The following is a 22,991-nucleotide window of genomic DNA, read 5'->3' as shown; positions in this document are numbered from 1 at the left end:
ATAGTTGTAACATAAATGTTGCAGACTGATTTGGGGCAAAGGAATCCCGTTCCCCAATTCTGATGTCTTCATTCCACGTTGCCTTCTTATTTATGAGTCACCACTACTGTGTCCGTCGGTCGGTGGAGGACGATCATCACGAAAGAAGTTGATCATCTTTTTTCCCTTCATGTTTACGCAGGTACCTGGCCGTTTGCCATCCGTTCTTTGTTCACCAAGAGCAATCATTGGGCGGAAATGGGACTTGCATATCCTTTCGGAAGAGGACTCTTCGTTATTTGCTCCCGGCCTTGATGTTTGCTGTCACCATCAACATCCCCAAGTTTCTTGAGTTTCGGAACTTTGTCAGGTGAGGTTATCATCGGGTTTTCGTTACAAACACTGGCGTCCAGAAAAGCTCTTATCTAGGGAGATGAAAGTTGAGAGGGACAGCGGCTTTTAAACCAAGAACTTTATTTGGACCACGAAAACTGCCTGGCATTTACCATCCACTCACTGATTGTATTGGCTTCCCAATATTAAACGCCTCGCTTTGGTACTATTTCTTTGAAAGCACATACGCCTTATAACTAGCTACCCTTTGGTTTAGATTGATCGTATTCGAGTTGTCATTCTTGACAAGACTTTACAGGAACCTTGGAAAGGAGAACCTTTGTGCTTTGGCATCCATGCGTAACCTTAGAGAGAGGAAGTGACCAAAAGGCTGACTCGCACTCCATTGTATTATCATTATTTTGTTTGTTTGTTGTTGTGGTAACCAGGGCAGTGGCGGCATTAGGAAAAGCAGCAACTGAGTTTCATTACGACCAAAGGGTGCGTGCTAACCATTCCGTTGGCCTAACTGAATGGACGTCCCAAACTGCGCTCCTCTCTTCCTGAGAGAAGCACTAGAAAAAAGAAGTTTTGAAGCGCTCGTCACAAAAGATTTGTGGTTTGAATGAGTACTCAAAAGGCAGCCACAAATCAAGGGTGGTTTGAAGTGTTCAAAGGAGTATGTACGTTATGCAATTGGTAAATGCGAAGCAATTCCTCTTGGGATATCCAATAATTACTCAAGTCAGCACTACTTTTACCGGATACGGGACAAATTCAAACGGGAAACATGAAAGTAAAACAAGCTTTTATTCCAATCTATAAACATATCAAAGAGACTAAGATATGATAGAAGTAGTTGTATGATAGGCCAGATGGAACAATTCTTTTGTCAGCTCCAGTCGTTGATGGTATTTGGTCGGGATACGGATGAAGGTTCCAGACCGCCAATATTCCAAAGGGGATGTCGAGCCAAGGACAATAGGATATTGTTAAATCCTTGGCTGTGAAAGACAATTTGTGAGTAGACATCACCTCCGGAAAGTCAAATTCCCAAAATGGTTGGACATTGGCCTGGCTAGCCTCATGACGAGGGGCTCGTTTTTGCATGCAAAATGCGTCTATACATTATTGACATACTAGTTTTTGGGGGAATACGTATCTACAGAGGTTGTCTTTTTGATTGAAAATGAATCAATTATGTCGATTTAGAGCCTCTTTATTGTTGCGGTTATCTTGTAAGCCTTAACGGGCTGGTGGTCTACGAGTAAAAGACTGCGTTTTTGCGGTTTCAAATCGTTTTCCTAAGATGAATTCAACCGTTTTGGTCGAAGCCGCATGAAGCCTTTCTATCTTCTTTTCTGTCATGCCACGCTACGTTAACGGAAAAGACGTTTTTGCTGAATCTATAAAACGGTTGACTTTGAAATTGTTTTGATGCCGTCTGCACACCGTTCAAGTTCGAAGTTCAGATAGTGAATCCCAGTATTTTGAGACAGACATGAAGTTGTTGACAAATTTTCATTGATTTATGCTCACTGAACGAAGCGAATAATTCAAAGATTTTGAAGGTACCCAAACCTCAAATACAAGGCTAGTACGATTTAGTATTAGTATAACCTACATTAGTATAAAACATAAACTGGGGTCAAATAAGTAAGCTCGGTAATGGTCGATGGGATCTGACTATTGTTCGAAGGCAGAAAGCTATCAGATGTCGTTTTGAGTCCGAAAATAGGTTTATTTGCTGTATGCCACTTTTTAAAACAATTGGGTAAATTTGTGCAAGTTGTTCAGATTCTCCAGTTACATTGGTTTAGAAAGGTTTTTGTAAGAGTTTCAAATCAGCAAACCTCCATTTTCCCGTCCAGCTTTGTTAAGGGGGGGTGAATTTTTTTAGAAAAAATGTTGAATGATACAGAAATGATTAAATCACCCTATTTTACACATCTTATGCCAATATTCAAAGCTGTTTTATGCCATGATGTAATTCTTTTGATAAGATATTCAAGGCAAAGAGCTATCCAGTGAAATAAGGATGTTTAACGTATTCAAAACTAGTCGATGAAATCTGTAGAAAATCACATGCATTTGTTGATTCTTCTTACTAGGATAATTTCTCACTCCTTTATCTTATTCCACTTGCCAATTGGTTTGCCATTTTTAGTTTTATTTTTCAAATTATTTGTCAGGTTTTTTTTGCCAGCTTTCTGCCATTTTGTGGCATAAAAAGGTTGTTTTATTTACGTTTAAATATACCCCCCACTTACGACGCTCCTTAAGTATATTGAGATCGAGAGGAAAAAAACTGACGAGCCAGATCTTGACCTAGGTATTTTCACATCATGTTATCAAATCTTGACTATTGCTCATTTCCTCCTTACGAATCGGCATTTGACATGTGAGCAAATGTGTTATGGTTTTCTCTACTCAAAGGCACTTGATTTTCCCCAAGAGGATCAAATTTGAACGTGGTTGTTGTAGATACAATGGATGCTCACTCGTTGCGTGAGGCGACTTCTACCCACATAATCGGAGCCATAATGCTATTAGCTTCCTAATACACAACGCATGAATGCACATCTAGGAGAAGCAGAAATTCGATTGATTGGTAATTCATAGTTTGTCATTCATGCTTCTTTTTAGATCGGATAACGAGACTTACATCGAACCAACCGAAATGAGACTGGATGCCGATTATCAGTTTTATTACATCAATTGGACGCGAATGACATTGACCGCGTTTTTGCCCTTTGTTTTACTGGCTTTCCTCAACAGTCGGATCATTTTCGAAATCAGGAAGGCCGAAAAACTCTCGAGCCAAAACCTCCAAGGGGTAAGCACTTGTCTAATGACATTGATCTGGTGCGAGTACTAAAGAAGAGCTAACATACTAAGAAACATCCGCAATAAAAGGCCTACTTGTTAATTGTGGATTGTGATATCGAGAGTGCCTTAGCCCAACTTTACAGTAATTGCATTTGTGTCGGTTTTCATTTATCCCCCATGACTTCCAATCGAGCGTATCAACATTTTGCTGAATCGACCCTTGTACACTGAACTATCGGGGCTTGGGAGGCCAGGGACCCAAGGGCGTAGTATGGATTATTTCTTTCTTTTTTGGGAGGGGGAGGACGAGGAGGGATTTGTTCACTTACAGTTTACCACAATATCATAGTCATGTTTTGTTGACAAAACCGCTCGTACAACACATTGAGTTGGATGACGATGATGATGATGATGATGATGATGATGATGATGACGGTAATGCACACTCAAATCGATATCAGTCACGTTATCGCCGAGGGACATCATTTTATGCATAGGAAATGGAAATCTGCAGCAAGATTTTCCGAAATGCTGCGCAGTTGGGGAATCAAAGAGTTTTTACCAAGTTTTTACCCAACTCACTGATTGAATCTACTAGAATCCTAGATAGACAAAGAATTTGTGACAGATTGTGACTAATGCATAACGTGACTTGTTGTTGGTAGGACAATGAAGTACCCCAGGTTATGGAGGGATGGCTTTCAAGGTTCGTTATTGCGTGTCGCTTGCTCTTGGACCTTATATGTACAGACAACCAAATGCGGTCTTTGAGTTTTCTGTAGCGTGTTTTTTCGAAATGATTGAGTCACGGAAGGGGTCTCTTTGTTTCCTGTGCTCACACTTGAAAATTTCGCACGAGACAACCCAATAGGTACCTACTTTCATATGACATAGTGAATCACGTCCCAAGTGTTCTAGATGCATCCCGTCCCAGCAATATCGGCATTTTATCCTTAACGTTACCTGAATTAACCCTTGATTTACGAGTCTCTGTCCTCTTTTTTTGAAGGATTCCCGAGTTTCCACCAACAGGAGAGAAGCCAAATTGGCTCGCATTTTGGTGCTGCTGGTGTTCTCTTTTCTTTTTTGCAATCTGGGCAAGCTATTGCTGAATATCTACGACATTGGCAGCCTGGCCAAGATCCGAACCTGCACTGAGATGGGTCTGATATTCCGCTCACCGCAATGGGTGATCTCTCTCATTTCAGTCAATCATCTTTTGGTGGTGATGAATTCCTCGGCCAATTTATTGCTGTTCTCCGTAATTGGAACACAATTTCGAGCCACTCTTCTCGCCATCCTTCACCTCCGGCCCACTCCGCCCAGAATGGTAATGTAAGTCTGTCTAATCTGGTTACGTAATGCATTCCTCACTATTGTGATGGTGAAAGTTGCTTTGCGAGAGATGAACAATGCTTTCCTGGGTTCTTCCTTAGCATTCAAAATGGATCTCCCGTGTTCAGTCGGCAAATGACCCCGAGGCCAAGATGGAACAGTCCCAGCTTTAATGAGCATCATGATGTATCCCTAATCGTGCACACGTCAGTGTTTTAAATATGATCACAAGCATGAGGGCTTCCTCAAAAGCTAAACAGAACAACAACAAGAAAGATTTGATCCTCGCGAGTGTTTTTCGACATCAGCGGTTGCCGAGTCAGACACAAGAAGAGTTAGACAACTCCATTCTAAGGAAACCAACGACAGGTTTCAGACACAGTGATAACTTGGTGAGTCCATAATTACAACCGTTGACTTAGCCGTGTGGTATGAGAATATCCGTGACCTTTTCAAAATTTGGGAGTGCCTTTGTTCCATTTTCTTCTTCTTCTTTTTTCCCATCCACTCCTTAGCACTCCTTGGCTCTCGGACGGATATCGAGTTGTAAATTGGTACTATGGAGCAAAATGTACTTTTTCCAATATCAAGACCTCGCATTGAAAGAGATGTGATAACGCCAAAGCCAAAAGAGTGAAAGGGGTTTTCATCGAGTGATTGGAATTTCCTTTGACCCATCCATCAGCCAAAAAACTAGGAGGGTCTATATGGAAATGAAATTCTGATGCCATCACTGCCGAGTACAACCACTATCTGGAACAAGATTCAGAGGACTTCGCAAAGAGGGAACTTTGGCGAGATCAGTTGGAAACCAGCTGGAGTGTCATTTTATCACTACTTGACATTTCCCAGGAGGGCTTTGGTCCAACCACTTGTGACAGACAGAAGAGTACCGCACATTGAGTAGGAGGGAAATGTGCCTCTCTCCAACCAATACCAAGTCCCAGCAATTAAACACGAAAGATAAATTGACATGAACCCTACCTCTATTTACATCCAATGATTCATCCTTTTTGTAGAGATGTTGTTTTGTTCGTGTAATGGTGTGTTTAACACAATGTTATGAATAAAAAAACAATATAAAAGACTTGGGTTTGGAACATTTCATTTTTTGTGTTCATTTTGATCGGTTTACCAGCTTTCCAATCTATGTTAGTTGTTGCTTTTGTTTACATTTTGGTGAAACCTTTTAAGGTGGAACTTGCCAAATTGGCTATGGCTGATCCACTTCCATTTCCAACTTTGGTGGCGGTGACGTTGTTAACTTTTCCTATTGACTTTTTGGATGAGTTTGCGAGCAATCTGGTGGGCGTTCTCTCTCGGTCCATCATCGTCGCGGATCCAAACGAAGTGGGGCCTTCCGCCTTCTTATTTACATTTTCCACGGACTTTTTGTTCCCTCCCAATGACGTTAAGGCCAGGTACGATTGTGGTCGGGGATCTTTCTCCGTTGAGGACCGACCATTTTGAGCTCCACTTTGAGCTCCACTTTGAGCACCATTTTGAGTACCATTTACGGGAGAGGTGCCGACCTTTGGGCTTAGGGAGGACGAGACTGTGGATTTGGCCCCATTTTCGTCTATTTTCAAGCCAGCTGCGTTGTTGACCTCCACCGAAGCTAGGTCAGTGTTGGGCCCTAAAACCGATGTGCCCCGTCCAACACCGGATGCATCTAGCGTGCTTGTCAAAGCGGAAGAAGACGATGAAGGAGGGGGCGAAGTGATGCGACTCGCCGTTCGGGAGCGACCTTTCCGACTTTCGCGTTTAGAATCACCATTATTGAGCCCAAAGCCTCGGAGAGTGGAGGCTGTCGATCGCACACTGTCGTCCACCACGGAGACGTCGTCCTCCAAGTCTGTGGCTCCCAGACGCCGAACCACTTCGTGCATGCTGTCCACCGAAGGGCGCATCAGGAGGCCGATGAATTGGGTGTAGCGGCTGTTTTTGTGGTCGGTGATGCCCGTGGCGGTGTAAGTGTAAATTTGCACTTTGTCCCCGACAATAAGCTCGAGTAGAACGTTTTGGCCAATCATGGTTTTCCCCTAGAATGAAGGAAATGGAAGCTGGTACAATGAAAGAAGTGCAATATGAGTGGTGACCCACTTTTGAATTCCTAAGTTCATTCGTCCAATTGAATCAAAACATCGACCTTCCTACAGGGTAGTTCAAAAGGAATAGGGCTCCAAAGATACTAATCTGGAGCAAAACTCAGGGGTTGGAGTGCAAAAATTATTTTATAAAACTTATGGTCAAATGAGAACCAAACAGCAAGTTATCATATAAATTCGACATAATTACCTTTGACTATCACCAAATCCCTACCTCACAGCTTGGTCAAAACGCAAACTAGCCGCAGCTTTTTGGTTGAAATTTTGCCTATTAGCCATGCTGCATTTGAAAAATAGTTATTCTACTGATTCCCCGTTGTTTTCAATTGATCCCGCTCCAGTCTAGATCATTTTAATGATTTATTGAATCCTAACCTTGGATGTGAGTAGTCTTTTGTCAAGTACACTTGCTAACAATTCATCTAGATCAAATTTAAATTACGGAGAATGACATGTACAAAATACTTCTTGAAACCAAGTCCTTGGTCTGAAACATTATTGAAATATTCTAAGGATGGGGAAGAGAACAAGTTTGTTTGCCCAATAAAGTGGGTTAGTTGCTCTAGCATTGATCAAATATAGAATAAACCACAGAAAAAGAAATTCCTCCCGATTGACCCGGGTCAAGGCCCAAAACTTTTTCAAAGCCAAACTCTTGGTCTGGAACATTATTTAAATGTTCCAGATGAGAGGCGGGTTCATAGAAGACAAGCTGGAACCCTCAATTTAATTGATTATCTCATCATGGGCCAAAATTGCATGATGGCTAACAACAAATTAGGGATTTTGTGACTGGCTAGGGCCGTTGCATTTTATAACTAAAGTATCTATTGCTTAGTAATCATTTTAAGAAAAATTGCTTTTGCATATTTTGCATTTCAACCCCAGATTTGGTATTAAGTTGGTATTTTCGGTTCCCCATTCTTTATGGGCTACCCTGTAGGTGTCTAAATTGTGAAGTTTAGCATATGGTCGAGAGTGGAGGGAGAAGGATATATGGAAGGCTGCCTTTCCTGTTAAGAACTTGCGTGCCTGCTTTTTGGGCTTAAGATCGGAACCACATCTAACGCGTAGTTACTTGAAACAATTTCTGAGGGTGCAACCTCTTCATCCTTAATTTTTGAGGACGTCAGCTGGTGAGAAAAATCCAATTAATTTTCATGCTTCAATCCAATTGAGACGTCACAAAGTATGAACATACTCATATAAGTTTCTTGATTGCGTCAATTGAATGTCAAGCAAACGTTGCGAAGCATCAGATATATTTATGAAACGAAAGGTCGTATGGTTTTGGTTGCCTAGTTGTCGAATATATGATTTTTTTAAAGGTAAACACGTTTGATCGAAGGATATATATGCTTATGTAGAATGTCGGAATGCCATGAGGCGGGATAAATAAACAGGATAGCGAAAGGATAGGAAAAAGTACTTAAGCGTAACTGTCTCTGTCCATACTTGGAAACGTTCTTGATTAAGGGAAGTCATAACTCTAAAGGAGTCGAAGGGTCATTAAAAGCTTGGGAAAAAGCATCTATGATATTGACAGACCGTTTCACTAGTAGAATGGAGACAATGTTGGTTGGCTTTTGTTTTCGTCAACTCAACCAGGTATTCATTTGTCTCAATTTTCTGTCATGGCATCGTTACAGATGAGGTATTTCTTACATTCTTATATTGATCCTGGAGTAGCGCATTTTTCTCGATTCTAATTGTGCTTGGTTTTAAAAAACATTTCTTCCAATGTAGTCTATTGTGTGAAACTAAGTGCTCCATGTACGTAAATTGATTGATAAATGGGCCTCCACTAACCAAGAGAAAGGAAATCAATCGTTGAACAAGCTAATAATGGCGCATCAAAATGATCATCTTTTATATTTGATTTGATTTAATCATTTGGTGCGATGCAAACCTGAATAGTTTTGAATCACTAAACGCTTCCTATAATAATAGGAGGAAATAATACAACAAAATGCACACAAATACTACTTAATTTAACTACCCAGAGCAGGGTCTGGTTCGACTCGTGTTTCACATCTGACTGCATACGTACCGCTTGGCAAGGGGAATTGAACTCCCCTTGGAACCTGCTACAAACCCAAGGGTCCTTGAGAGTGGCCCATCTGGGTACCTGGTTAATGTAATTCGAGTATTATGTTCTCTCGTTTAGGGTCTGACTCTCCCGGATTATTTTTCCTCGTTCAACTGTACTGTAATATCGTACTGTACGCTCGTACCCGTACTGTGCCACAAAGTAATACAGTATACCTACCCTGATTTGCGACGGATCAGAAACATTTGACTAACCTTGTTTTGATCTCCATCCTGATCGTGAAAATTGGTCACGTCCTTCCCGTTCTTGCGGATTGAAATGAGGCATTTCTTCATATCATAGGTGCAACACGTGACGAGGAACAGGTAAAGGCCTCCCTCTGGACATTTGAATTCGCCTGATTTAGGGTTCATGCCATTGCCAATGTTGACGGTGCATCCCGAGAAGGTCAAGTAGTCTTCACCTCCATTCACATAGGACTCGTCGCGATAGGCATTGAAAACCACCGAGCAAGGCTTGGTGGCCAAATCGAAGAGACTCTGACATTCGCGGAAGACATAATGTTTCAGATTGTCGATGTGCCTCGAGGCCGATTTGCCTAACATGGCCACCTTCGCTTGGATGTCGGCGTTGTCGTTGACTCTCTCGACGTTGAGCTTTTCCATACGATTTTCTATGTCCGTGGTCTCGGATGTGAGAGCCTCGCGTAAAGTTTGTCTCTCCTTGATGAGTTTTTCCTCCATCTGAGCCCGATCGGTCTTCATATCTTGTACCAGTTCATCGTTTTCTTGCTCCCTGGCTTCAATCTCTCGTTTCATTTTGTGGTAGAGATCTTGAATATCGGCTTTACTCGCCTTCTCGTTGTTGTCGAGCCGCTCCTTCATCTCCATTTGCTCTAATCTTCGTTGGTCATGCTCCTCATTCATCTTGCGAGTAAAATTTTCTCGGTCTTTATCAATTGAGATCTGTAGTTCCTTCTTTTCGTTCACGATCCGATCTTTGACAAGAGTTAATTCTCGCTCCCGTTCGGAGCGTTCCTTCTTCAAGAGACCAAGAATGTCCCCGGAATCTTTTTCAAGCTGATCCAACAAGACCTTCACATCACATTCCATCTGGGCTCTCAGGTCCTCTCTGTCCTTGGTCAGATGGTTCTTGAGTAATTGCATCTCCTTCCTCCGCTCGTCATTCTCCTCGGCCAAGTTACTCAGCATCGACTTCTTATCGACCTGCATGCGCTCTCGCATCTCGTTGGTTTCGAGCTCCATCTTTTTTTTCATGTCACCAGCCACGGTGTCCATCCTATCCCTGACCTCTTTCTTGTCCTTCTTCATTGCATCCGTGAGTTCATCCTCGGTGGTTTGAAGTCTCGCTTTGCATTCAGCTGTCTCTTTCTCAACAGCTGACATGAGCTGTTGCATGCCGGATTCGACCTGAACTCGGAGATCCTCTGTTTCTCGAATGCGTTTGTCGTTCTCTCTGACCAGAATATCTTTTAAGCCATGCACTTCCTGTTTTCTCAATTCATTTTCTGACTTGAGGCGATCAAACATTTGCGTGATTTCGTTCCCGTGCTCTTTCTTGTCATCATCAAGTTTGGCCTTCAGTTCTTGAGCCTCTTTTCGTCGCCTCTCCTCGTCCTTGGCCAATTGATCGTTGAGCTCTTTGGTTCCACTTTCTAATTGTTTGGCCAGCATGGCCTTGTCTTTCTCGAGTTTTTCGGCCAGGGCTTTGCTCTCCTTGGTTCGAAGCTCGTTCTCCTTGGTGAGCTTATCTTTTAGTTCCTTGGCCTCATGGTCCAATTTCTCTTTGAGGGCCCGACTGTCCATTTCCATTTTAGACTTCATCTCCTTGGCGTCCTGTTCCAAATAAGCTTGTAGTTCCTTTTTCTCCTTTTCCATCTTGTCCTTCAGAATTTGCCCTTCTTTCACCCGTTTTTCGTTTTCCTCATTTAGAGCCGATATTAGTCGTTGCGTTTCTTTTTTTCGCTCATCGTTCTCACCTTTGGTCAGGATTTCCAATTCTTTCATTTCCGCCCTTTGGTCTTCATTGCATTGGCGCACCATGTCCAAGAGGGACTTTTTGTCGTTTTGCGTCTCGTCGGTTATTTCTTTCAATTGAGCGTCAAAGTCGGACCGAAGCTTGGCCGTAGTCTTCTGAAACTCATCCTTAACCTTGTCATTTTCGCCTAACAAGTAGCCTAACACTTGTTCTAATTTTGGCGAAAATTCGCCGATTTCTTTGATGGCGGCCTTCACTTGCTCAAGGTTCATCATTCTGTGCTTGAAGCGCCACCGGTGAAGCGGTCAAGCGGTTAATCCTTGGCGATTCCTTGAAGAAGGCACTGGTCCTAATGACAGTTTCTTCACCAGTATGGCTTTTTTACCTTCACTTTCACCGTCCAGTGGCTCTCGTCAAGTTCGTTAGAGTTCAGGATTGCTCCACAAATTAGAATGTGCCTCTTCGTAATTATCACAACTTGTCCATGGCCTCTTGAATGATTGATCCAACGAGTATCTTCATCCTGCACGCTGAACCCATGAAAGCATGGATAACTAGGAACGAAATGCTGAACTGCGAGAACAAGGGTTCAAAATGCATTCCCTTTTTAGACCGGGGAGGAAGCCGGGCAAACATCTTTCTTCATCTGGGATGCTTTCTTTCCCCCAGTTCTTGCGTGTGTATTACCCAGTGTACGTGTACTCATCTACGTAGGGCAATAATACTGTACTAGATAGACTCCGACCTCTCCGTTTTTCCCACTTATGGAAACGTGCCCACTGAAGGAAGGAAGACAAGCCCGTCGGACCTCACCTGAGACCTAGATCTGTGAATGAAAGTCGATTTTGCTTGTCCTCGAGCCAATTGGAGACTCGCGAATGTTTCCTCAGGCTAGTGAGTCATGTTGAGGTTCCCTTACAAAAACACGAACTGGAATGGGAAAATACGGCATCAAACAACTCACTAAAAATATGCTCAATCGGGTAAAGATTTCGTCCTTCTTTGATTCTTCAGCCGTAAGTGAAAAAGAGCATAGGGAAGAAAATGGTCCTATCAGAAAACGAAAAGTCAGTCACTGCAAATAATAAAATACGAGCTGTGCCCTTTTACGACTCCCTCATGGCTGTATTTAGGCAAGCATGATTATCTATTCAAGAATTGGTTCCAATGAGAATAAATTAGAATTAAGAAGGAATCAAGGGTCCAATTTAAAAGAGGTCGGATTTTTGCCGGCAAAAAAATTTGATCATATTTATAGACACCTTATAGGTTCATTTTTGAGCAATCTTAGTGCCCAAAAAGAAACAAAAACATGATCATGACCGTCAAAAAAGCCACTGAAATCTGATCCAGATTTATGAAATCATCATAAAAACGGCAAAACTGGTATTTTTCTCGCAATGTTAAGGACAAATATAAGGACATTTGTCCTAAATCTGGTTAAGAAGGTAAAAATCAAGGTTTTAGGTTTTTAGCTAGTTCCAAGAGCAACACATTTACCAAAATAAAGGTTCTTCTAACGGAAATCTGAATGTCGGTTTTGCTATTGTGCAAGAAAAAGTTACTTCCTTACTTGCTTACTCTTGGATTCGGTATTACCCCATATTTCGTCATTCTTTTGATCATCATTTGTGGGATGCCAATGCGAGGTTGAATGATACCATTTTTCACAGGAACATGGACGCTCCCAGGGCCTCCTTTACAAAGTTGTTTTCTGGCTAGGTTGAGGGGGACATTATAGGGGCTTGTGTCTCCTTCAGACCCCATATTAAGGCAATCATCAGCGCTAGAAGTTAGGTGCAATATGTCCAATAAGGCTGTGTTTGTCAACCTTTAACGAGTTTCGTTAAAATTGTTTAGTTTCATTGCTGATAGTTAAAAAGTTGCAGCAAATATGTAAAAAAAGACGTAAATGGACATTTTTGCCCTCATAACCATGTACACTGAGTGCAATTTAAATTACTAATACTCACCTAGCATGTTTAGCATGGTGACAATCGGCAAAATGAAATTAGCATGAATTATAGAAATATAAGGGAAAACTTTGCTGTTGATATTATGAATTGTATTTTTATACCCTAAATCCACACCATGTATCAACAACCACTCTGAAATGGACACGGCACTGCCTTTAGAATGAAGTCTAAATCATAACAGAATACAATTAGAGGCTCGCCATTTTTATCATGTTTCCATTGTGTTCGTGTTTTGAGAGTCCATTTTCCTTCTGACTCTGATATTGAATTGAGGAGTGGAATATTATTAGACGTAGTTCCTAACCACGGAAAACGTTTTAATTGATGCATCATAACAACCAAAGTACTACAACGGAAAGCCTGAAGGTAAAAATTCACATAAGCTCAATCATCATTTTCCACCTGTAATGATCTTGCTTCTTTTAATCATCAATAGAATATTCGAGTTGGGCTATCGTGTTCACACTCAAAGCAAGCAGGTAACACCATCTAAGGGACCGATCTCATACTCCTCGCATTAGAATAAAAGGTTTCTTCGACAAGCACGGCAAGAGGGGACTCGAGCCTTTTAGTGCTCCACCCCGTGGTCGTCAACACTTAAGCATCTAATCCGATTAGGCCCAACGAACTATCTTAGTTCAACTTTGACCTAAAATGATGCGGACATGCATTCCAACCCTAGACTGGTATCAACAAAGTATTTTGTACCTCGGTACTATTCCCAAGTAATGGCCGATTTCATATTCAATTACTAATTCACTAGGTTTCCAACTATACAAGCATACTCTTGTCCATGTCAAAGCTACAGTAACCATTGGGTGCAATGAGAGAGTCGTTGAATTTGTTGAAGCATATGTCAAAAATGATGGGATGAACAATGACAAAAGTAACAGCATTAACAATGGCAGACACATAACGTGTGTGTGTGTGTGTGTTTAAGAAGTTCGACGTACAAAAGTGATTGACAGGGACGCACGTATCTTTGGCATTATGGCATCGGTAGAGCATTGAGACCGTACCGGAAACAACACTCGGATCCGGTCAACCTAGAGTCTTTCTTCAGTTGCTTTTACGTAGATCAATCGACAGACCTTCTTTCGGGTTTGTATTGACGTTGGGCTCTATTTGAACGTGGAGCGCAATGCGGGCTTCTTTACTGTTTTAGAACGAGGTTGAGAAAAGTTCCCGCCTGTTGCCTCTAATTGATGTGAGCAGGCTGATAAACGTTTCTGAGGCCTGCGTGTGTTCTTTTGATGGATATCGAATATGACGGTCGAGAACTTTGAAGCCCTCTCGAAACTTGATGATCAAACGTTCGGCCTCAGAGATTAAGAGACAGGAGTTCTGGGCTAAGAACGACTTGCGAATCTGATCGACCTGGTCCATGACGGATTTGATTTCCTCTTCTGCCGCTTTGGAACGCTCTTTGGACGATTCGTGGGCCCTCAAGGGAAAGGCCCATTGACGAACTAGAATGAACGGTAAAGCCACACGTTGATTGCGTACTAATAGGGTTTGTATTATTGTAATGAATCATTGAACTCACAGTCCACCAATACTCCCAGGGTAGGCCAATCTTCAATGCAGGCTTTACATTCGCAGCGAAAGTTGTAATGCTCTTGGAGCCAGATTTGTCGATCGATCTGACTCATGTAATAGTGGTGAGGAAAATAGTTTTCGGTGATTTCCTCTCCCTGGCGGATGTTCCTTCCGGCTAAGACCACTATTTTCTTTCCAATATTGTATTTGAAAATGTTATGCCCACAGGAGTGATTGAGCAAGGCCAGCGTGGGGAACACGCCCGCCCCAAATGGACGGTTTTGACGTTTGGGAACACGATCTTGCAAAGGATTACTGAAAAGAACCTAAAACAGACACAGGATAGCTCAAGGGTCTCAGTTCGTAATTCGTACGTAATTCCCCAAGCTAATTATTGTGCACGTTCGTCAGCAATGCACAATTGGATTGGTTAAAGGGATCCTCCTAGACTTTTCCCGTTCCTCCCTCCCAGAAGAGAAGATTTCGATCCCCTAGTCCCCAGATACTTCCTCAAAGCGAGGTCCTCATTAAAATGCCAATGCTGTTGTACATACTGTTGGAGGGAGCATTCCTCAGTGTTTTCATCAACCTGAGCTAAGATAAACTACCTGATCATCAGCGGCAATGCCAAACGACTCGAGAATGCCGTGGGTGTTGTATTGCATTAACTCGAGAAATTCCACGAGCACATGGCCGATCAATTTCATGTCAGAAGTCAGCTTGGTCTTCACAACGGTGGGATTCAATTCGATGGGCCTGGGCGATTCCACATCGCTTTGATTGAAGTAGCCTGCCAGCTGCAGTTGACGTAAATTAAGACACGAGGTGACCAGGATCCAAAACAGACTACCCGGAGTTCGATCTTGTCTGTGTTTGACGAGGGACACCATGCTCTTGTAGTGGCTGGGCAAAAAGGCGGCTACATCGGGATCCTGAGCAGCCATCAAGCCCAACATTTCGTTTTCCTTATGCAACCAATTCGGCGCGTTTTCCACGAAGAAAGATAAATGCTTTTGAGTTACAGCCCTCAATGCCAAATTTGCATAATCCGACGCCTCGCCTCGAATCTGTAGTGGAAGGAGCAATCACCTTTTATAATTCAAAGAGGACTCCTCATCCACGGCATATATAAACAATGTTAAGAACTCGCAGGAAATACAGTACTTCCTACTACAAGGAAGGGTTTTTTTCTCGTCAAATTCCAATCTGCTTTGGAAACATGACTAATTTCATGGCTCACCTGTCGTAGAATCGTTTGAAGCATGCCCGTGTTGCGACACTCGAATTTATGAAATGTTTTCCAAGCCGCTTCCTGACACTTGGTGGAACAGAAACGACTTCTTGTGCAGAATAAGCAAGGAACTTGAAGAGCTCCACAAAACCTGTGTCAAATGGAACAACCTCAGGGATATTGCATTACCAAGACAACCTTTCGCTTGACATTCTTTCCCTTCTCCAACAACTAACTAGTATATACAGCTTCTGTATATCCCCTAACCCCCGAAATAGAAAACATCTTGAAAAGTCATGTGGTAATCTGGTAATGCAATATCTTTGTGTATCTACGAACGCCATGACTGTTTTCAAACGTCCCTGAAACAGTTCTCACAATGGTCGAGCAGCTCTTGATCCTTGAGAACGACTGCGGTGGGTTCTTCCACGAGCAGCACTTCGCCGAAACTGATGTCCCTTGAGGCTACTCCAAATCGACCTCTTTCGGGACGATAAGCGACCTCCACTGCATTGCAAAAGGCAGGTATATTTGGATTGGTCTCCTTTATGACAGGCAAAGATGCTTCTCGGCGTATGTGGGTGGGGTCACTTGGAACCTCATTTTTGGCTTGGCTCTTGGAGGATAAGGACCTCAATTGAAGCGCTTTCATAAATTCCTCTTGCCAAAGCCTCAACGTTTCTTCTTTGATGTTTTGGCTCTGTGCAGCATCCTGGATGTCTAGCCAAGGAGCATCCAAGGCGATCAGACAACGCACTTTCCTCTCCACCAATTTTTCAGGTTTAGGATGATGAGCCGCCAAAGCCAAATCCACATCCACGAGAGTTTCCGAATATCGCTGTAGGCGAAACAAGGCTGCCGAGCGGTTGGCCACGGAGAATGCAAAGTCATCAGATGACTTGATAGCACCCATGTGAGGGCTCTTGATTATCTATAAATGATGATCTAGAATTCTAACTAATAACCATGTGTAGCATGTTTGTGGGCGCTTTCTTGCCCTAACCACCCACTCATTATGCATAAAGAGTTGTCTAACACTTGTGATTGTTCTAGTCATATCTCAGTGTTCACTAACCATTAGGGGGTAAAAGGGGAAAAAACGACGTTCTGACTCTCGTTTTCATACATGCTTCCCCAAATGGGAGGTCGAAAAGGAAAAAGGACGCAATGCAACTCGAGAGAGAGAAAGCAGAGAAATGCCGAATCATTGGTACTACTTTTCCCATTCATCCGTTTGGCTTCATTGTCATTGAGAGCATTGAGAGTACATATTTGGTTACGTTAGCTAGTTAGATCTGACGTAGGACTTACCTCGGCGCTCTCACCGCCACGCCACGGAGCGTAAGCCATGGCCTCATTGTAAAACCTCAAGGCCTTCTCGTCATTTCCAGCCTTAAAGGCTTGGTTGCCCAATTCACGCTGACGTTTGGACTCACAAATGCTCTTACCATGAGGTCGACCCTCGTTCTTGATGTCGAGGGCATTTTTCTTGAACAGTGTTTCCACAAATGGATGGCGAAAGAGAAACTCAATGCGGTCCCCGTTGTTGGAGAGGGCCTCAAATTCTCGGAGGGATGACTCCGAGCCAAAAAAGGCTCGGATTTTTTCAGTATATTGATTGGGTTTCGTTTTTGTTTCTGCCAAAGCCATACTTGAGCGCAAAAAAATGGACGACTACCACGAAGATCCTCGTGCACTTTGAAATGAACTCAAAAGATGAGTGGTCGGAAAAAAACTCGTTGTTCTCTTGATTCTTGAAACGAAGCACGGGGATTATTGTTTGGCGAAAGCAATTGGCTTCTGGCCAATTCTCGGTATGAGGTAGAGTACGTTAACGATGTGTAAAAGTGGCACCTCTGAGAGTCGTACCTTAGGTCGAGAGTGAAGATAATGGAAAAGCCGACTACAGAGTAAGCTCTGTAGATAGTACATGCACTTTAAGTATTTGCATGCACAGTACATAGATGCACGCCTGAGAGAGCGATCTAATTCGCTTGGTGCAACGGCGTTGCAATGGCTTGTACCTACTTGCCATAAACTTATAAACTTATTATCCTCGCATTCGGTCTAACTGAAGGATTATGTCTAAAGTTCGAAAGTACATACTTTTGCATGTACAACCATAAATCGGCGACCGAAAATCACGAGTCGAGTAGTCAATTAAAGGTAGATATTTTTGTACTACCATGGCATATACAACAACGACTTCCATAGTCCAGTGGCCTTGATACGGCAGCAAACACAATCAAGTCTCGGTGGTTGGCCTAGAGTCGGGTTGGTCCAAAACTGAATCGCCGTTGAGCTTCGCCAATTTGTTCCAAAGCATTTTCATAGGAATCATTTCTTCTTAGGGACTGAGGGTCGGCTGTATTGAGATCGTCCTCAGCATGAGGTGACATCGAAAGCGTTGAAGACACAACGCTCACTCGAACCTCTGAGGCATTTTGTTTTCGTCGCATCCGCTCGATCAAGTTGGCTTTGTGAGCCAAGAGCTCAATTTCATACCGCTTGATCCAAAAATGATACGCCAACAACACCAGTAAAGTGCTGACGATCAAAAATATGCCCGAGGAGAGAAAGAGGTCGGGCAACTCCATCGAGGTCTGAGCCAGTAGTTGTCCACTGATCAAGCTGGCGATCCCTTTAGCTAGGAAATAGACAGGAAACAACGTCAATGGGGGGGGCGATGACATTCACGCCCACTCAGCTGGCCTTGCGTCAATCACGTCGTAGATTGAAAGAGGTCTTAATAAAGTTAGAAGAGTGACAAGGATGAAAAACGGACTGCTTCAATAGAGTGAACTAGAGCAAGGCCAAACTCATTACATTGTTCGCTTCGTCATGAAAAAAGGCCGTCTCAATAGAATATGAGATGAAGATAATTTACCGATAATGAATTCGATCGCATTAATGGTGGCCGTCATGGTGGCAATTAAGTCCGGTGGGGCCACTGTGTACGAATAATAGATGGTGGCGACGAAGGTGGTCGTCCACGAAATGCTGTCCAAAGCGTGCAGGGCGAACGCATAGTAGGGTGGGGTTTGCCTGGTATACGGAAATAAGAAAAATTGGAACCTGTCTTTGACAATGGTATCCGTTCAGGATCTCACACGACAGTGGCGTATATGATGAGTCGAACTCCTTCGACCAGAATTCCAACGGCAATCATGTTGACATCGCCCACCCATTGGATCAACGGTTTGGCCACAAACGAAATGAGAAGCCCCGCTAAGGACGCCACGAACGCCAAATAACCTATCGAATCAGACAGAACATGCGTGTATTTTGGGGGAGACAAACGAAACAAACACCATGACATGAAAGAAAGATTCATTCTCACTTATGAAGGCCGTCGGTGCGTCCAAATACTCTTGAAGATACACGTTCAAATATGAATCGTGAACGCCCCATCCCAAACCGTTGATCCCCACCAAGACAAAGAGAAGTACGGATGGTTTCGTAATGAGCTGACCCAATGATTTCGACACCTTCTGCCCTGTCTTCTCCAACGTGACATCCAATTTCAAAGACAAAAGGCAAGCAACAAACAGAAATCCGTCCGCCGCGTAAAAGGCCAACGCATAGTTGATTTCATCTATAAATAAGGACGAGTCATGATAAATCTGACCCAATAGCAACATGTGTCAGAGGAGTCTCAAAGACAAGGACATCCACAACTAATCCAACTCTCAACTTGTGAGCAAAAACAGAAGGGTGGCAAATTTTGACAGAAAAATCATCAACATACCCTAGGACTCGGATTTTCCCTAGTTCTCTTCGATATAATAATTGCATTGAGGTGGCTTGCACCCCTTGGCCACTTTTGAGCCTCAAAAAATATTTTTTTGCCTGTTCGTCAAAGCGTTAGTCAAATTTCGATTCCGTCCAATATCTTGACTGCTTTCAGATTCGTCATTTCATATGCCGACGGAGATTCTGTTTTTTTTCCAGTTTTTGATTATTTTTCTACCTTCAAAATACGAATAGTGGGCGCACATTTCTGACGTTGAAGCAGTAGCACTTCATTTCCAAATTTGAAATGGAACTGACCAATAAACCTTTATCGCCTCTTTCACTTCATTCAAGTACGTTTCTGAATGAAAGAATGTCCATAAAAAATCGATCCTGTGTCAAATATTGAAAAGGAAAGAAAGGTGCGCGACATTTTGATGCCTTCATTCTTGTTCGGTTAATAAGTAATACTTAAAGGAATTACGGGTTTTTGTGCGTACAGTAAACTGATCAAGATTCAATAACATCGGGTCGTTTTTCTGTACTTGATTGTACCACAAGTACTCTCATAAGTCGTTTCCAGACCCCTGATAATATTCACGTACCCTGGCTGTCGCTAGCAGGGTCTTGGATGACCCATGCACACAAGAATGGTCCAAGAGTGGCTCCCAATTGGTTAAAGATTAACACTTGCGAATAGTCACTGTCGTGTCGTTTGGCCAATGTGATGGAGGTGGAATCCAGCAGGGAATAAGCGCAATTCATGAACCATTGGAAGAAAGTTCGGATGGCAAAATATACCCAGAAAGTGGTCACATGGGAGCCAGATTGTCTAACACACGTCTCTAAGCCAGGGTAGTCTTGAATGAGACACCGTTGGAATGCCTCCACCGGATGAGTCACTTCCAGATTCAAATCCGACTCGGCTTGGCAAAATGATCCATTACTATTCTCAAGGGTGGATACAGAGTTCCAAGGAAAATCAATAACGTCCAAATCCCCTCCCGGACAATCGAGATAGGCCGATAAATCCTGCATCTGGTCAAGGTTGTTGGTGAGAGAATTGTTGCACAAAACCGGAGTCACATGCTTGTCACAGGGGGCCCACTGAACCGAGTACAAACCGAAAGTGCCATTCAAAGAGTCCAATTCATAAACTATGGCAGTAGGAGCGCGGATTTGCTCACTACATCGTGGCGTCCAATCGAAGCACGTGGCTGAGATCCCAGTGAGGAGAATTGACACGATGAGAATCGCTCGATATCCCAATCGGTCACCTATGAATCCTAGGCAAACAACAGATCACGGTGAAATACCTTGCCTATTTCCGAGAGACGTGTCGTGTCGTCACCATCAATCAAGCAAGACCAGATGGTTTCATCCATGAACGCCTGGAATATGGACGAGGATGTTAGCGTCAGAGTTAACATTTTGGAAACGAGAGAAGGCATGGCATTTGGCTTCAAGTGAGATTGTCCCCAGGACGTTAGAACTACGTATTTCAAATTTCATTTTGATCGAACGAATGGGTCAAAAGCTATGTCCTCTCATAGCACACGGCATAACTCTGCACAGAATGAATGAGATGGCCCTTTTTGTGGTTATCAGTTACCACAAAATAGGACACCTCACTCAATCTGTGTAGAGTTATGTCGTGAGGTTTGAGAGGACATAACTTTGACCCATTCGTTCGATCCAGCTGAAAATTACAAAACGTAACGTCCCGGGTAGGTCACATTTGAAGCAGGATGCAATGTTTCCATTCGATTCCAAATTGTCAAGTATCATTCTTAGCCTCCGCGTCCATTTTCCAGGCGTTCATGTTTCATCCAATGCAATGAAGAAAACCTACCCGCGATTGGCGAGGCGAAGAATGTCAAAGCTGGAATGAGACCGAATACATAACTAATGTCTTCGTAAGTCATGCCCAACTGTCGCATTTGAAGGGTCGAATACGGAAAAATCATGGACATTCCTGGAATAAATCAATCCTAAGTACAAATATCGTATCCCTGGATGATGGCTTTCAATTAAAACCAACCACAACTGAAGGCAAAATATGTCAACTTCACCCACAAGACCCCCATGTTGATGGAAAAGAAACCCTTCCCCATGGTCTCGGAGAGAGGAGAGTCTAATTTCGACCTTCAAGTAACAAAAGCTCGATGAGCACCTTGATCCTTGATCAAACGAGAAAGCACTACAATCAAAGATGTAGTTATTGGTGGACAGATAATGTGGATTCGATGCGTACAGGGCAAAGCTTTTTTACGCGTGCTCGATTTCCATCATAGTTTGCTCGGCAAGACTCAGTTCCACAGCCTTGCAGCTTCATGCGATCTCAAGCGAGATGTTTTCTGATGAAAATGTATGTATTTGAAAGTTAAATACTCGGCGGGATTACGTCACAAATCGGCTACAAAGTTGATGATACGATTCTCTTAATAAGAGCGGCTCGTGTCACAACAAGATCTTTTGCTTTCGCTATTTTAAGATTCCCAAGGCTATATACATTTCTAACGAAATTGAAGGCATCATCTGGATCTCCAGTGTTTACAGATACCTACTATCGAACAAGTTAGCTATTCATTGATTAGAGCTAATTCTATGGCCCATGATTTTCACCCAATATGAGTAGGGTAATAGGTCTGCCTATTGTGGAGTTTGGAGTGTGATTCAACTTGAATTGCAACATCAAGTCATTGCCCCATAATTGAAAATGCGAAGCCACTCGTCAAGGCCAAGACCGATGACAACACCTATGACTGGATCTGATTTCAATGATTTCGATAACAAAATTAGATTTCTCAATGATTTGTACTTCAACGAGCAAGAGCGAAAACCAAGAAAAAGCAATCGCCAAGGACCATTACCGGAGCTCGAAATGATAATATTTTTGAAAGCCAAATAGTCACTAAAACAATTTATAAGCATGAAATATGTTGTTATAATTGCAACGGAACGAAATTTTGGAACGCAAAGATAAGTGTTTTTAAATGGATCAATGAGGCACAGAAAAAGACTGCCTTATGCATAGTTTTGAACCAAGTACAAACATTTTAACACATTTTATTGTTATTTTGGTAGATTTGGGGCAACAATATTTTCGCCTTGTTTTGTTCAATGTCTCTTATATTAAAAACGATTTATGCCTTGCTCTTGTGCCCCAACAACATTTGTGTACAATTACCCCTTGCCATGAAATAGAAAATGATAAGACCATAGCCAGTAATTTAACCTGCAGAATATCAAAGAGGTTATCCCTGGATTGTCCGTTGCTTTCTAGCTCTTTCAATGGCAAAATGGTTCAATTCCAGGATTTTCCACAGTTGGCCACCTTGTCTCTGTCTTTCCACAATACTGCCATATACACAATTTTAGCACAACATACCCATCCTGGAGAAGTGTTCAGATATCATTTCTCTTCAAATTCAAATGCCACCAGAAATTTCATTTCTCCCCGTTCAAAATCTCGAAAAACAAAAAATTAAATCAATTGAGTGTTTTTTTTCCGAGACCTGGCCATTCATTAGCCTCATGTCTTCCTACTGACCATCCTTTATTTCTTGTGCTTTTTCAGTCCATTGATTTTTTGATTGGAGTGCACTCAGCTTGAAGATTGCCCACATATCTTAGAACTAATTGGGATTTAATGCCTTCATATGCCACTCATTTTGGCTGTATTCCGGTGGAAAGTTGGATTTAAAGTAAGACGTATTAACAAATGGGTCTCGCTTATCATTGAGGTTGAAATCTTCAATTCAAAAATTATAAACTTTAAGAGGAACCAAGGCAAGCACTCAGAGTCCCCTGATGATTTGCATCCTATCACACCGCATATTTTTTGAGAAACCTCTGTCCCAAATCGTTTCGCTTCTGAC

The 22,991-nt window shown here is 42.6% G+C and overlaps 4 protein-coding genes across 5 annotated transcripts in view; 1 reads left to right on the top strand and 3 right to left on the bottom strand.

Annotated features, from left to right (window-relative positions):
- LOC131884347 (FMRFamide receptor-like) overlaps positions 1-5,563 on the top strand; it is a 6,461-nt gene extending 898 nt beyond the window's left edge. Inside the window, exons 2-6 of one of the 2 annotated variants that reach the window (XM_059232091.1) lie at positions 182-349; positions 2,959-3,148; positions 4,151-4,471; positions 4,578-4,868; positions 4,992-5,563. In XM_059232091.1, coding sequence (XP_059088074.1) covers positions 182-349; positions 2,959-3,148; positions 4,151-4,471; positions 4,578-4,649 — 751 coding nt within the window. In that variant the 3' untranslated portion in view covers positions 4,650-4,868; positions 4,992-5,563. Of the gene's footprint in view, positions 1-181; positions 350-2,958; positions 3,149-4,150; positions 4,477-4,577; positions 4,869-4,991 lie in introns of both variants that reach the window. The other variant, XM_059232090.1, reaches the window with a different exon arrangement.
- LOC131884345 (golgin subfamily A member 4-like) lies at positions 5,445-11,632 on the bottom strand. Its single transcript, XM_059232088.1, has 2 exons — positions 8,889-11,632; positions 5,445-6,518 (listed from the first exon to the last, which is right to left on the bottom strand). Exons 1-2 carry the CDS (start codon positions 10,905-10,907, stop codon positions 5,646-5,648), a joined length of 2,892 nt encoding a protein of 963 aa, XP_059088071.1. The 5' UTR covers positions 10,908-11,632; the 3' UTR covers positions 5,445-5,645.
- Positions 11,633-13,432: 1,800 nt separating this feature from the next.
- LOC131883434 (SET and MYND domain-containing protein 4-like) lies at positions 13,433-17,146 on the bottom strand. The gene is made up of 7 exons (XM_059230909.1): positions 16,690-17,146; positions 15,737-16,309; positions 15,625-15,629; positions 15,388-15,529; positions 14,756-15,214; positions 14,155-14,473; positions 13,433-14,077 (listed from the first exon to the last, which is right to left on the bottom strand). The coding sequence occupies exons 1-7, from the start codon at positions 17,026-17,028 to the stop codon at positions 13,770-13,772; spliced, it is 2,145 nt and encodes a 714-aa protein (XP_059086892.1). The 5' UTR covers positions 17,029-17,146; the 3' UTR covers positions 13,433-13,769.
- A 388-nt stretch (positions 17,147-17,534) lies between these two features.
- Positions 17,535-21,312, bottom strand: LOC131884346 (uncharacterized). The gene is made up of 7 exons (XM_059232089.1): positions 21,152-21,312; positions 20,963-21,085; positions 19,716-20,396; positions 18,719-18,973; positions 18,489-18,633; positions 18,266-18,423; positions 17,535-18,025 (listed from the first exon to the last, which is right to left on the bottom strand). The coding sequence occupies exons 1-7, from the start codon at positions 21,222-21,224 to the stop codon at positions 17,643-17,645; spliced, it is 1,818 nt and encodes a 605-aa protein (XP_059088072.1). The 5' UTR covers positions 21,225-21,312; the 3' UTR covers positions 17,535-17,642.
- Between the last annotated feature and the right edge of the window lie 1,679 nt (positions 21,313-22,991).

Source organism: Tigriopus californicus, chromosome 7 (assembly GCF_007210705.1).
Source record: "Tigriopus californicus strain San Diego chromosome 7, Tcal_SD_v2.1, whole genome shotgun sequence".
NCBI classification, from domain to species: Eukaryota; Metazoa; Arthropoda; class Copepoda; order Harpacticoida; family Harpacticidae; genus Tigriopus; species Tigriopus californicus.
The sequence above is the reverse complement of the archived record's forward strand: the minus strand, read 5'-3'. Positions and strand labels throughout refer to the sequence as shown.

Coding starts and splice junctions, on each gene's coding strand:
- LOC131884345 (XM_059232088.1), bottom strand. CDS start 10,907: ATGATGAACCTTGAGCAAGTGAAGGCCGCCATCAAAGAAATCGGCGAA. Junction 6,519..8,888: donor AGGATGGAGATCAAAACAAG/GTTAGTCAAATG, acceptor CCTTCATTCTAG/GGGAAAACCATGATTGGCCA.
- LOC131883434 (XM_059230909.1), bottom strand. CDS start 17,028: ATGGCTTTGGCAGAAACAAAAACGAAACCCAATCAATATACTGAAAAA. Junction 15,215..15,387: donor TTCAAACGATTCTACGACAG/GTGAGCCATGAA, acceptor CTTCCACTACAG/ATTCGAGGCGAGGCGTCGGA. Junction 14,078..14,154: donor CCTGGGAGTATTGGTGGACT/GTGAGTTCAATG, acceptor CGTTCATTCTAG/TTCGTCAATGGGCCTTTCCC.
- LOC131884346 (XM_059232089.1), bottom strand. CDS start 21,224: ATGGGGAAGGGTTTCTTTTCCATCAACATGGGGGTCTTGTGGGTGAAG. Junction 18,634..18,718: donor CGCACCGACGGCCTTCATAA/GTGAGAATGAAT, acceptor CTGATTCGATAG/GTTATTTGGCGTTCGTGGCG. Junction 18,424..18,488: donor ATCATATACGCCACTGTCGT/GTGAGATCCTGA, acceptor TCCGTATACCAG/GCAAACCCCACCCTACTATG.